General features: G+C 42.5%; 3 protein-coding genes across 9 annotated transcripts in view; all 3 read left to right on the forward strand.

Moving 5' to 3' along the window:
- Positions 1-5915, forward strand: part of Cfap70 (cilia and flagella associated protein 70) — a 53607-nt gene extending 47692 nt beyond the window's left edge. For 2 of the 4 annotated variants that reach the window (XM_087185404.1, XM_013072988.3), the window contains 4 exons: positions 651-740; positions 2118-2219; positions 5450-5497; positions 5647-5911. In XM_087185404.1, coding sequence (XP_087041530.1) covers positions 651-740; positions 2118-2219; positions 5450-5497; positions 5647-5727 — 321 coding nt within the window. In that variant the 3' untranslated portion in view covers positions 5728-5911. Of the gene's footprint in view, positions 1-650; positions 741-2117; positions 2220-5449; positions 5498-5646 lie in introns of all 4 variants that reach the window. The other 2 variants (XM_021259607.2, XM_004846274.3) reach the window with 2 other exon arrangements.
- A 1043-nt stretch (positions 5916-6958) lies between these two features.
- On the forward strand, positions 6959-8628 carry Mrps16 (mitochondrial ribosomal protein S16). The gene is made up of 3 exons (XM_004846271.3): positions 6959-7178; positions 7629-7889; positions 8397-8628. The coding sequence occupies exons 1-3, from the start codon at positions 7166-7168 to the stop codon at positions 8528-8530; spliced, it is 408 nt and encodes a 135-aa protein (XP_004846328.1). The 5' UTR covers positions 6959-7165; the 3' UTR covers positions 8531-8628.
- Positions 8629-11304: 2676 nt separating this feature from the next.
- Positions 11305-14594, forward strand: part of Dnajc9 (DnaJ heat shock protein family (Hsp40) member C9) — a 43418-nt gene continuing 40128 nt past the window's right edge. Inside the window, exons 1-3 of one of the 4 annotated variants that reach the window (XM_087185429.1) lie at positions 11305-11656; positions 11807-11947; positions 12449-12703. In XM_087185429.1, the coding sequence (XP_087041555.1) occupies positions 11477-11656; positions 11807-11947; positions 12449-12703 (576 nt within the window). In that variant the 5' untranslated portion in view covers positions 11305-11476. The remainder of the gene's footprint in view (positions 11657-11806; positions 11948-12448; positions 12704-14594) is intronic. The other 3 variants (XM_087185430.1, XM_087185431.1, XM_004846272.3) reach the window with 3 other exon arrangements.

Genomic DNA, 14594 nt, shown 5'->3' on the forward strand with positions numbered 1-14594 from the left:
AACTGGGGACATAGTGAGACATTGTCTCAAAAGAAATGAATAAAGGAGACAGAGTCTCACTACTATCTTTCTTGCCTAGTCTGGCTTCCAACTCCTGGGCTCGAAAGTAGGCCTTCTGCTTTAGCCCCTAGTCAGCTGAGTAGCTGGAAGTATAGGTGCATGCTAGGGTTCCCAGTAAAAGTTTGTGTTTTGAGTTTTTCCAAATGTCTCCTGTACTACTGAGACCTCTAAGACCAAGTATGATAAGGGGACAGACTCTCAGAATGATGAGGCTATGTCAAGAATGCCTCAGTCCAGGGATTCAGCGTCTACCATCTCACCACATGATGTCACTCGGAAGTGAAAGGGGATAGTCCATACAGTCCAGGTGGAACTCACATAATCACTGTGGTTGCTGGAGCGTCAATGTAATCCCTTTCCTGAAGAGACTATACATGTCTTTGGAACTGCTTCCAGATGGAAGTCTTCTCTTTGATTTGTCTATCCATTTCCTCTCCCCAAACTTGCAATAGCACCCTTAAACTAGACGTAAAAATACAATCCAAGGAGTCACTTAGATTGTTCTGAAGTGAAACTATCAAGAGGTCTCATAATATTCCTAGTAGTACAGTGTTTGAAGCTTCTAGAACAGCAGCTCTTTCTTCTTATAGTACGAGAAGGCCAAGAAAACCTACCTGCAGGCCTGTAAGAGATCTCCTTCCTGCCTTACCTGGCTGGGACTGGGAATCGCCTGTTACCGGGTAAGTGAATGAAGGCTTGGGGCTAGACCTGGGCACACAAATGACCTTAATTCCTTGATTTTCTAAGCACACTGGGAGTTTGTGATGATGGTGGGATGGCATTTTAGGTAATCTGCACTCATGAAAAGTTGTTCTTCAAAGTTGTTCATGAACTGATGATCAATCAAAACTAGGAAAACAAAATATCCTTTGAAAATCCTTAGCCAGGCATGATGGTACAAGCCTGTAATCCCAGCACGCAGGAAACTGAGACAGGAGGATCACGTCAGATTCTTGGCCAGCCTGAGCTATGTAGTGAGTTCAAAGCTAGTCTGGAGTATGTATCAAGACCCTGTCCCCAAACAAAAACAAAATCCTACAAAAATCAGAATCAGGAAGATAGATTTTTAAAAAATTAATGCTATTTGGTTTAGATACTCTTTCGTGATTTTATCTGTAAGAAAAAGATGATATAGGTGATAAAGAATCTACTCAATTAAAAACAAATCGAGCCATGGGCCAGGGATTTAGCTCAGTGGTGCTGCCGCCTGCCTTGCAAGTGCAAGATCCCGAGGTTGATTCCCGGTACCAAAAAAAACAACACAAAACAAAAAAACCAAGCCAGGTGTGGCTTTGCACTTTAATGGTGTTTCTTCTCTGAGCCTGTATCTTTAGAAAGTCTTCTTTCCTTAGGTGGCCTCTGGAAGGTTTTAAAAAGGGAACTCACAGTTTTAGGAAGTAGTGATGATCTCATACGCCCGGAGCTCAGGCAGCACCCTAGAGACCCGAGACACTGTGTTGATTGCTGTTACTAAGTGATATTAGGGGAAAGGAAGCTTTCTGGACAGTAGTATTTTGACAGGTCAATTAGATTTTACTCTCAAGAAAGAGATGTATAAAGAAAAAACTGAAAATGTATCTAGAGCCCACTGTGTCTGAGGAAATCATTGAATGATGATAGTGAGTATTTGTGGATTTCCAGTCCTGGCACCTGAAGCTCCAAGGTTCACAGATGCCCTGATGGGATTACTGTAGACGGATGCAGAGGGAAAGAGGAGAGAAGTAGAGAACCGACCAGGCAGGGCTCCAGATTCCCTTCTTTTAGTCAGACCAGTTCTACTTTTATTTATTTATTTATTTATTTAGGTACCGGGGATCAAACTCAGGACCTTGCACTTGCGAGGCAGGCAACGGAACCACTGAACTAAATCCCCGGCCCCAGTTCTACTTCTAATCGGCTCATATACCACATAAAATTTTGTTGGAATGTTAAAAATAGAAAATTTGACAATATAGATAATGGACATTACTTGGACATTGTGGTTTCAGCTAAGTTGACTCCACCTGGCTTAGGTGGAAACCACTTCATCTTATTCATTTGCTGCCTTTTCTCTCAAGCTCGATGAGCTCACGGAGGCTGAGGATGCTCTCTCTGAAGCCAATGCATTGAACAACTATAATGCTGAAGTATGGGCATATTTGGCTCTGGTCTGCCTGAAAGTGAGTAGAATTCTTGTCTTTATACTGCCCTGTCAGGGGCCAGAGGTTAGGGATCAAGTAAGCAAGAGACCGATGGCCATTAATGCATGATAGCTGAAGTTTAATGGGCTCTGAGTTTGGTCATTATACTTATGACAAAAGGCCAAATCTGGGCATCTTCTACTTGGAATGTGGATAAAAGTTATATTCAAATGTATTTTCTAGAAAGGAAGCTCTAAAAATGGGAGCAGTGTAAACCAGGTGTGGTGGGCCATACCTGTAATCCAAGCACTGGAGGCTGAAACAGATGATCACAAGTTTGAGCCAGACATGGGCTACTAGGCTACATGGTTCAATCCAGTATGGACTACATAGCAAGACCCTGTCTCAAAAAATAAATAATGAAAAAAAGAAAGAAAAAATTTAAAGGACAGGAGCAGTGTTTTATCAAAACATAAACTAGATTAAGGATCAGTGAAGCAGATATTCTGTGAGTCTTTCTTCCTGTTGAATTGCTGGTTGAGGGTATTTGTCCTTGATTCAGATGGGGAATTGGGTAGGAAGTATTAGGGGAATTCCTGATAGGTGATTTACCTACGAAAAAAATAAACCTCCTGGGCCAGGGATTTAGCTCAGTTGTTCTGCTGCCTGCTTTGTATGGACAAGGTCCCGAGTTTGATCCCTGGTACCAAAAACAAACAAACAAACAAAAACCCCTTCTTTGGTTAGACTTAAATTATTTGCATTTCAGTCTAAGATCAAACTGGGAGTCATGAGAGCTACCCTTAGTCATCCATTGGTCAATATGACACCAAATTGACAGGGAGTGTTATAACTAGATGGGAAATGAACAAAATAAAAGTTATTGGAGCTGAGCATGGTGGTGCACACCTGTAAATCCCAGTACTGGAGATGCTGAGGCAGGGGGACTGCCACAAATTCAAGGCCAGCCCGGGCTACACAGTGAGACCCTGTCTCAAAAAACCCAAACCAAACTAAACCAACCCCTCCCCCCCAAATGTTTCTGGATTTTCTTTCGGGAATAACTATTCCAAATATCAGTGTAAGAAATATCTGGGTTCTTATCCCAACTAGCTGTGGGATACAAGGCAAGTCACTTAACCTTACTGGGCCTCAGCTTCTTCACCTGTAAGCTAAAAGGATAAAAAAGAAAGATCTTAGGGCCAGGGATTTAAGCACATACTTTTTTTTTGGTACCGGGGATCGAACTCAGGTCCTCACACTTGTGCAGCAGGCAGCGAAACCACTGAGCTAAATCCCTGGCCCAAGGTCCCGAGTTCGACCCCCAGTACCCCTGCCTCCGGCAAAAAAAAGAAAGATCTTCGATCCCTGGTACCAAAAAAAAAAGAAAGAAAGATCTTAATATACTTCTTCCAGAAAGTGATAGATCAAATAGCAAAAAAGATAAGGAGATATGTATATCTATCTCACAATTAACTGGACTGAGATCAAGCACCGGCCCTGTATGTGAATTTTAATCACAGCATTTACTAAAAGCTAAAAACTAGAAACATTTTAAATTTCCATCAATAAATGGCTAAATTAGGTTTATTTAGACAATAGAGTACTATCAACAATTAAAATGGAGGGCCGGGGATTTAGCTCAGTGGTTTCACCGCCTGCTGCACAAGCGCAAGGACCAGAGTTCGATCCCCGGTACCAAAGAAAAGGCTATATATGATTTCAGGGCTGGGGATTTAGCTCAGTGGTTCTGCCACCTGCCTCACAAGTGCAAGGTCCCGAGTTCGATCTCCGGTACCAAAAAAAAAAAAAAAAAAGATTATATATGATTCCATTTATTTGAAAATAGGAAAACTAGAGACTCAAAACAGATTAATAGTTACTTAGGACCACGGGTGGGAATGGGACTGACTACAAACAGGCATGAAAGAATTTTCTGGGGTAATACAAGTCTTCTAAAACTGGATGGTTGAACAAATGAATCATGCCTGTAATCCCAGCACTTGAGAGGCTGAGGCAGGAGGATCACTGAGAGTTCAAGACCAGCCTGGGCTCCACAGTGAAACCTTGTCTCAAAAACAAAAAAAGAAAACCAATGAACAACTGAATTTTGAAATTAGTGGATTTTATGGTATGTCAATTATACTGTAATGACCTCTTTTAAAAGACAATACAGCCCTCTTAAAATGAGAAACAAGTAATTATTCAAAAACTACTGGTGAGGGAACTGGTTCCTGTCCATATGAAAAAAAAAAAATCAGTTCCTTACTTCATACCACAGACACACACAGTTCCTGTGGCTTAAAGACCCAAATCTTTTTTTTTTTTTGCAGTACCAGAGATCGAACTCAGGACCAGGTGCGGCGCCACTGAGCTAAATCCCCGGCTTTATGACCCAAATCTTAAAAGCAAAATCTTAATATTTAGAAGAAATGTAGAGAATACCTCTATGCCTTTGGGGTATGGAAGTTTTCTTAGGATCGTAAAAGCACAAACCAAAAATAAAATACCAAAAAACTAACTACTTTAACATTGGCAACTCATGTATAACAAGAACACTAAAATAGGATTATGTTCAGGTTATATGAATAGTTCCTACAAAAAGGAAAAGAACCATAAACAACCTGACTAAATATAGGCAGAGAATAGGAACATGTAGTTTGCTGAAGTAGATTATAAAAATCAATATATGGGACCAGGGATTTAGCTCAGTGGTTCTGGCGCCTGCCTTGCAAGTGCAAGGTCCCAAGTTCGATCCCTGGTACCCAAAAAAAAAAAAAATTAAAATGATATTACCAATATTGATAAAGATTCTCTTAGTTGCTAGTGGACATAAATTTATATCACTTTAAAACCCAATGTGGCATTATTTGGTCACATTTATATCTACAATTTGGCAAATGCCATATCCAGACATATTCCTAAGCATTTAAAACATCACAATGAAAACAGTGTAAATCACATATAAGCACTGCAATGTGCAATTATTAAAAAAGTGGCCTCAATCCTAAAATGAATAAATGATTTATGGTGCTTTTGGAAAAAAAAATGAGAAGCCAAAATACCTTTAAATTTTCCAAAATCAAGGAGTTTTGAAAATACCAGCTTTTTCCTATCACCTTCGATTTTCTTGTTTCCCTTCTGAATTCAGAGGCTCTTAACTGGGCAGTTGCTGTCCCATGTGTCAGGTAGAAATATCTGAGATGATGTACTTTCCCACCATGATGCTTCTGACATGTATTTACCAACAGCTGCTGTACTTTTTTCAGGCTGGACGGCAACTGGAAGCTGAGCAGGCTTACAAGTATACAGTAAAGGTATGATGCGGATGCATCCCCAGCACTCACACACAAATCCAGTTCCATCCTGAGGAACAATGTTCATTGGCTTTGTTCCCACAAATGGGAGGTGTTCAATGGTATATAGTGTACCAGATATGACATGTGTTCTTTCCTTGTTCATGTAGCTGAAACTGAAGGATGAGGCTTTGCTTGCAGAGATCCGGATGGTACAGGAAATGGTTGGATTTGGAAACCCATCTTTCTGACAATCTTAAACTGAAGAATTTTCTGTGTGGAACCCTGAGCTCCTTTCCACATGAAAATTTGACCACATGAAGCCTGGAGCTGGAGAGCCAAGAATGTTCACTATCAGCAGAAACTCATATATTTCCATTGGCTCTAACTGGAAGTTTTACTAGTTGACAGTAAATGGGATCACAATAAAAATGTAAATAAGAAATGAAAAACTCATCAGTGTGGTTCTAGAGTAAACAAAGGTACACCGAGCTATATATCACATATATATTTATATGTAATTGTAATTATATACCTAATATACCATTAGTTATATAAAAATAAAATTAAGGTCTAGTGGGGTCAATAGGTTTCTGATAAAAGCTCATTGGGTTACTGCTGGAAGAAGTCTGCTGCTAAGGCCCTTGGCCAGGTTCACTTACTGGAACTTGGAAATTAAGGCATCATCTTTAAAGGTGAGCCTAGGGACTGCTAAGCTGGTTCACTATGTTAGAGCAAAGGGCCTATTAGTTGTGGCAGGCCCTTTGGAACCAGGAGTGAAAAGAGAAGCTGAACAGAGATCTTTGCTGAAGTGGGAGGTACTAACTCCCTGTAATCAACCAGGGGTTATCTTCATGGATCTAAACCACAAGGGCTCCATGAAGATACCTTTACTACCGTATGAGATGCAAAACTCCTTACTAGTGAGGTCGAATTCTTGGGGTTGGGATGACAAGAAATTATACTCTGACACAGCACTTTTGATCACAGTGCAGCAAAAGCAGATATTAGGGTCTCCCCTTTATTTTTTCATGGTGTGCCTGCCTCTTCCATGGTTGGAGAATAAAGAGGAGGGACAAATTAGTTAACTGAGAAGGATAAACTGTAGTCATTTATAATCCTATTCTCGGCCCTAACTACCTCCCTTATGAAGTCTTCCCGAGGAAGTATCAGCTTTCTCTCTGCCCCGCTGCACAGTCTATTCACCGTCCTTGGCTTCTCTGTACACCCTCGGCGGCTCCTCGCCAGACTGAATTTCCCGACGGTAGAGGACAGCGCCCGGGTCCGGCCCTAACGAAGTTCAGAAAATGTTTGCAGAATGGACGGATTTGCAGAGCGCTTAGGGCTCTTCCTAGCTACCCAGGACTCCCCCAAAACTTCATTCCAATAGGGGCTCATGGGGAGGAATCGCACTGCCACGCCTACAGACGTCAAATTTAACGCCCCTTAATCTATGACGCAGAAGGGAGGGTTGTGTTGCATGATGGGAAGTATAGGGCCAAAAAGCAGAAGCAGTGAAGCGAGCAGAGCATCTACTTCCGGAACTGAGCCTTTCTGGCCTCCGTAGCCGGTGAGAGTCTCAGCATCTCTGGGAATTAACCTTTCGTATTGCTTTTCTGTGGATCGGAGGCCGTGGGCCTGGTCTGTGGGAACTGCGGGATATCCGAGGATCTGCACGCCGGCTGCACCATGGTCCAGCTTAGTGAGTTATCTGGGCCCTCTGAGACTTTCCGGGGGGCCTCAGGGGTTGGGGTGTCCGGGGACAGGTGGAGCTGCGCTTTCTTAGTCGCGCTGGAGGCCATCCGAACCACAGCCTCTCGCGCTTACAGCTGAGCCACTTGTCAGTTTTCCCCCGCTTAATCTTCGCTGAAACCTTCATCTCATTTTGCAGGGGAGGCAGCTAAGGCTAAGTAAGGGCACAGAGCGAGTCAATAGTGGGCTTGTGCGGAGTGGATTTGGGGATGAGGAAGAGGTAATCTCTAGCTGGAGTGGTTAAGGAGGAGTTTCACAAAGGAAGATGGTAATCAAGCCAGATTACTAGAATAGATTGGAAGTGAGGACATGTCAGTGGAAGATAGGAATTGTTCCTCGACCTCCTTTTGCCCATTTTGTGTACCCCGTTCTTGTGTCCTAACCAGTTATTTCTCTACAGCTACCACCCTCTGCAAGGCCTACCATGGCGGCCACTTAACCATCCGCCTTGCTCTGGGTGGCTGCGCCAACCGGCCCTTTTACCGCATTGTTGCTGCTCACAACAAGGGTCCCAGGGATGGTCGTTTTGTGGAGCAGGTGGGCTCCTACGATCCATTGCCCAACAGTCATGGAGAAAAACTCGTTGCCCTGAACCTGGAGAGGATCCGGCATTGGATTGGCTGTGGGGCCCACCTCTCTAAGCCTATGGAGAAGCTTCTGGGTAATTTAATTCTGGTTCTGCCTCATTCAGGGGTTTTACTCTGAAGTCAGCTTCAGGATAGTGAGGATGAAGAATGATTTTCATTTCCTCTAGGCTGCTCAGGACTGGAGTTGAAGCTGAAATTATGAACTGATTGTCATTTCCAATCTGGAGATGAACTCTTTTCTGAAACTTTTTTTTTGGTACCGGGATCGAACTCAGGACCTTGTACCTGCGAGGCAGGCGTGATGCCACTGAGCTGAATCCCCGGCCCTATGAGACTTTCTGAGTGATGGGGTTTTCTGCTAAAAATGGCAATAGTTTCTCTCATGACTGTCAGCTTACCTATTTTTCAAGTAGAGAAAATATTGTTAGGATAGGGGGTAGATATAAGTGGGGGGAGGAAGGTGAAGGACAAGACATCCATACTCTGGGTTAGGGCTCATCCCTCAGTTCTGTGAGGCAGAGTTTCCAGGGAAACATTGACTTAAATTATATTATAATAAATGAAAATCCTGTTGCTTTTAGGTCTGTCTGGCTTTTTCCCCCTTCATCCTATGATGATCACAAATGCTGAGAGACTGCGAAGGAAACGGGCACGTGCAGTCCTCTTAGCTTCTCAGAAAACAAACACAGAGGCTACAGAAACAGAAGCGAGCTGACTTCGGTGAACATGGCAGTGGTTACAAGGTCAAGATCTATATGCAGAGCTCTTAATTTTGTTAGGCTTGAAGAACAATAAATGGAGTTTTCTGAGTCACTCATGCTGTTCAGGTCTGGCCTGAATGGGGTCCAGTGAGAGATTTGTTCTTGTCCAGCATAAGAGCTGCATCTAGTTACTAATTAGCTTCTTTTGGCCTTTATCTTGGGAAAAACAGTGGCTGTGGGGAAGATTGGATGATTTGGACAATTTTACAATCTGCTGCCTGCCAGGGGACTTTCCTGCTTTCTTTTTCCTTTCTTTTCTTTCTTTCTTTCTTTTTTTTTTCTTTTGGTAGTATCTTGGGATTGAATCCAGGGTCTTTGTACTGAGCTACATCCCCAGGCTGTTTTTTAATTTTTTTTTTTTTTTTGGACCTTGTGCTTGAGAGGCAGGAGGCGGAACCACTGAGCTAAATCCTTGGCCCTCTTTTTTAAAATTTTGAGACAAGGTCTCATTAAGTTGCCTAGACTGGGCTAAAATTTGCCATCCACCTGCTTTTAGCCTTGCGGAGTGCTAGTATTACAGGCATGATCCATCATGCTTGGATAGACTTTCTTGTCCCCAGCCAGAGTGTTCTTGGCCCATCTAAATGTTTCCTTATTTATAGTCATCCCACAAGTTCAAGAACAGAGTTGGCCTTGTTTATTGTTTTGTTTTTTCTTTTTTCCAGTACTGGGGATTAAACCCAGGGCCTTTGCACTGAGCTATACCCCCAACCCTTTTTTAAAATTTTGAGGCAGTTAAGTTGAGTCACTTAAGTTGCTGAGTTGCACAGGTTAGTCTGGAATACAGGATCTTCCTGGTGCAGTCTCCCAGAGAACTGGGATTACTGGCATATGCCACCACACCTACACTGTTTTTGTAATTGAAGATGTATATTGCTTTGCTTGACACATAATAGTACTTTTACAAAGACTGATTGTGAAAACTGCTTTCAGGCTATAACAGCCTATCTTTAAGAACAAGAAATTAGAAGGAAGCTAATGTTGTAAAAACACCTACATAAATCTCCACACCCTTTATGTGCAGCATTATTTGTGAGGACTGTAAAGCATCACTGAGGTAGGGAGGATACTCTCCACTTTATAGATAGGAAAGCTGGGGCTGAGAAGGTAGAAACTTGCCCAGCAATATAAGATTCAGACACCAACAGGACTCCTTCCAACATAATATCTATGTTACAGAAAAATAAAAATAGGAGGGTTTCAAAAGTCTTAAAAAGTTAGTGTAGCTAGGTGTGCTTGTGCATGCCTGTAATCCCAGCTACTTGGGAGGCCAAGGCAGGAGGATTGCAAATTTAAGACCATCCTGGGTAACTTAGACCCTGTCTCAGAATAAAAAATTTTAACAGGCCTGGAGATGTAGCTCAGTGCTTCTTGGGTTCAAGCCCATCAGTGGTAGAATCTTATCTATGTAACGAGTTTGATAATATAAATGGCCAGTTGGACCAAAGCCAAACATCATATTGTCTGTCCCACCAGAACTGCACAGTTCAACACCCATATATATGAATTACATTGTTTTACTTCACACTTTAGATAATATAGATTTCAAATACTGACATAAGATAGAGGAAATTTACAGAGAAGGTTCTACAGCCTAGTGATATTCCAACTGATTTTCTGGGTTCTATATTTTGAGAACAATTATTAGTCATCTCAAATTCTGGCGTCACTGAGGCTCCCCAAGGGTTGTTGCTGGTTGGCCTCCACGTGTTTTGAGGAGACTGAAGCCAGGAAAGATGGAGAGAAACTGACTTTTGATGACTTTGATCTTGATTGGAGAAAGGCTTTGAAAACCTTGGCAACTCTGGGAATTTATAAGATACTAGCACATCCTGCAGAATCTGAGGCTTTGCAGAAACCTAATGGCAGAGGGCAGTGTGATTCTGGAAAGTCTTGACCAGTGAGAGGAACTGATATGAAATGGATTATTTTGAGCATCATTGAATTTCTGCCAGCTTCATATTTACTTTGCATTCTTGATTATTTGTCCAAGGTGTATGTACACAAATGTCTAGTGGGAGCTTATCTTCTTAGTTTCCAAAATTTTCTCCAGCCTTTGTCTTATTTTGGATCTCCAGGCCCAAGTCATGGATGATTCTCCAGCCCATCCTGTTGTCAGCTCAAATCCATCTGTTTAGACATGTTGAACTTTATGAATATTACATAGACCTGTTTTAGCAGCTTGGGTTTTTACTAGGGTTATGTTGGGTCAATAGGTAAGGTGAAAGGAGCAGGAAGGAGAGGTTAATTGTGCAATGTAGATAAAGTGTTTTTTAAACTAAGACTGGTCTTTTGTGCTTTTTGTTCAATAGACAGTTCTTTTCCCCCTGCCGTGTTTGAGGGAAAAGTACCCCAGCAGCCTAAGCCCATAGGTTGCAGTTACTGGCCTACAGCTCCACTGCTTTGAGGATCAACTTTGAAAAACCAAATCTCTTAAACTGTTAGGTTGAGCCATGTATAACTGCTGAATGCTGCTATTTGACCAATTTCCACTTTAAAAAAATGTCTGTTTATTAATGTAACCTAATATCGGGACATTCTATAATAATCAATGGATGTTTCTGTGCTGGGACGCTCAAGGTAAGACAAATATTTCCAGAGTAAGGAGACGAGGGTTGCTCGGAAGAGAGTATGATGGGACCCTAAAGGTCGTAGGCTCCTGGAGCTCCGAGAGACCTGGACGCCGGTGCACCTTGAGCATTAAACCGGGTTTTTCCCGGGCAGCGCCACTTGCCACGCCCCTCTGCGGCCGCCGTAGAACGTAGCTGCGGGCGTGGTTCTGCGCCTTCTGTGACGCAGGCGCCGTGGGCTTTTTGAGCGGGAAAAGAAAGTCAGCTACGCTGGAGCTGGTGCAGCTGTGACCCTCTGTGTTGACGGAGGCTGTCCACCCCCGGCCCAGCATGGGGCTGCTGGAACTGTGCGAGCAGGAGTTTGGTACCGCCGACCTTTACCGGGTGCTGGGTGTGCGGCGCGAGGCCTCGGACGGCGAGGTCCGACGCGGCTACCACAAGGTGTCCCTGCAGGTGCACCCCGACCGGGTGGATGAGGGCGACAAGGAAGACGCCACCCGCCGTTTCCAGGTCCGCTCGGATTCCAACCCAGACTTCTCTCCTGGCCACCTGGCGCCGCTCGGGCGCAGTGCGCGGCCCGGAATTTTCTAACCTTTATTTCTCGCGGCGCGGTTTCAGCGGGGGGTATAAGGGTGACTTTTGGATGCTCGTTTCCCTCAGATACTGGGGAGAGTCTATGCCGTTCTAAGTGACAAGGACCAGAGAGCAGTGTACGATGAGCAGGGAACAGTGGTCGAAGACTGTGCTGTGCTCAACCAAGACCGGGACTGGGAGGCGTACTGGAGGTTACTATTTAAAAAGGTAGGGTTATTGGAGCTTTCTTTGTGATGTTTCCCATCATTCAGTCAACGGGCGTTTACTGGATGTCCCCGAGGCCTTAAAGTCTGTGTTGATGAAATTGAGGGATTTAATTATGGCCTTTAAATATACATAACACACTAACTGAAATGAATCATCTCCTGGTGGATATGACTATCGCAGTGAAGGGGCTAGATTTTTCTTCAGTCTGTACTTTATTTTACATATCCAAATCCAAGATCTGAATGTTTATCTAAGTCCCTTTCCATCTTAGAAACTTCATTTAAATTTCTTTTAGCTGGTCCCCGGTTTAGCGGTTGTAAAGGTTAGGTTAGGGAGAACTCTGGAAAAGCTTAGGCATAGGAAATTTAGTTCCTTGTGACAATTACTGCTCAAGCAACTGATATATCGAGGGAGAAGCATTTCAACACTTAAATCTTGTGTTTTACTAGTATACCTTTTATTTAAAATTCTTGAAGTTAAAGCAGTCTCCTTTGTCATCAGATATCTCTAGAAGACATTCAAGCTTTCGAAAAGACATACAAAGGTTCTGAGGAAGAGCTGGGAGATATTAAACAGGCCTATCTGGATTTCAAGGGTGACATGAATCAGATCATGGAGTCTGTGCTGTGTGTGGAGTATACAGAGGAACCCAGGATAAGGAATATCATTCAACAAGCTATTGATGCCGGAGAGGTCCCATCCTATAATGCTTTTGTTAAAGAATCAAAACAAAAAATGAATGCAAGGAAAAGGAGGGTAAGAGTTTGAATGCTATTAGGGATTTATATCTTTTTCCCTCCATTCTTTTTTTAAAGTTGAATATGCAGTAGGGTTAGCTTGATCTATAACTTTCATATAATTAAATAGGGGTTCTTTAATAAAAACCTTTATTTTGGTATGTGGTGCTCATGATTTTCTGCATGAATTGTTCATTTAAAAATTTTTTTTGGTACTGGAGATCGAACTCGGGTCCTTGCTGCATGAATTGTTTAGTGTGATCTTAAAATAACACTATTATTTTTCATATGGGCCAGTTCTTGAAGTTTGGCTGAAGCATTCCTTAAGAGGTGAAGTAATAGAGAGCCCAGGTGCATGACATCGTCAGCGCTCCTCACTTGGTTGACAAACAGGAAGAGAATAGCAGAGTTTGTGTTTGTTAAAGTGCATGCTGGGGGTGTGTGGCTTAGTGGTGGACCCCTTGCCTAACATGCACTAGGGTCAGGGTTGGATCCCCAGGACTGAAAAAAAAGGTGCAGTTCCTTACCGCATATGTGTATAATTAAAATTGAAAAATATAATTTACAATTTTTTAAAAGGTGCAGATTCTTAAGCTTTTTCTCAGAGATTGATTTTTGAGTTGGATCCAGGATATATGTTTTTTAAAAACTAGTTTATTTTGTTGAGGGTGTTTCCCACCGCACTTTGAGAGACACTTAACTGTGAAGAATAAGGAATATGGCCTGTGCGTCTTTACACCTATATTAAACACAGGTTGGGGGTAATGGCAAAGGAGAAGTGCTTAAGGACAGGTGGAGTTCAGGGAGAGCGCTCAAGGACAGGTGGAGTTCAGGGAGAGCGCTCATTCAAAGTAATCTTTACGTCAGCTTGGCTTGCATAACTGGAACTCCAGGGAGACCAGGTTTTAGATCTTGGTGGGTACTTGAGATGATTTTGTGTGGCTGAAGTTGGAGATAAGGGGGGCAGCTTTAAGATAAAAGATAACACAGAAAACTGACCTTTTTGTTTTGGTGGATGTTTAAAGGACCTCTTTTGCCAGCTCTGTGTTGAGCAGAAGGCAGAAGTGGAATGAATGCACTGTATATCAAATCCTTTTGCTTCATGAGGTACATCTATTTAGACTCAGGCTCACATCAAATCATTTTTTTCAGTGAAACTGAGCACAGCAGTTTCAATTGTAGGATACTAGCCTGAGAAACTTCCCTAGAGTTTGAAGAGAAACAGTATAGTTTTGAGAGACTTAGGGAAGAGAGGGATGCTGAATTTTGAGAGATACAAAAAACCTGTCTCTTTATTGGGATAACAAGATTCTAATTTATCAACCTTCCCAATATTAATAGCATTTTTTGCTACTTAGAAAATTCACCAAGGGTTAGAGCCACTTATCATAGTTGGTGCCCTAAGATATCCTTGTGGTATTTTGGGAAATAGGGTAAATGAAGCAGCTTTGAAATCAGTTAAAGAAAGGTTAAAACTGAATTTGTTAATGTTGTTTCTTCTGATACTCTGGAGAAGTCATTTTAAACCAGGATTATTTACAAGATCTCAGTCTCACATAGTAAATGGGGTGCTAGAGGAAGGTTCCAAAGCACCTTGTGCTGGCATCCCTTTTGAGAATATCCTTGGTTAAGTGCCTTTCCTGGCTCTCCTTGCATATAGTTTTCCTTTCTGTCACCTTGTGGGGTTTTTTTTTGGTACTGGGGATCAAACTCGGGTCCTTGTGCTTGCGCAGCAGGCGGCGAAACCACTGAGCTAAATCCCCAGCCCACCTTGTGGTTTTTGATGCCAAAGTGTTTGCTACACCTCTAGTAAATTGAAATGGGGAAAAAAACCATAATTATTAAAGGAACCTGCTGCTTGCTCTCAGCAGTGTTTGTTGCCTTCTAATGAATGACATATTTGTATAATT

The sequence above is a fragment of the Heterocephalus glaber genome, unplaced genomic scaffold (assembly GCF_053883595.1).
Source record: "Heterocephalus glaber isolate CG9 unplaced genomic scaffold, H.glaber_assembly_v1.0 deba00001497, whole genome shotgun sequence".
Lineage (NCBI taxonomy): Eukaryota > Metazoa > Chordata > Mammalia > Rodentia > Bathyergidae > Heterocephalus > Heterocephalus glaber.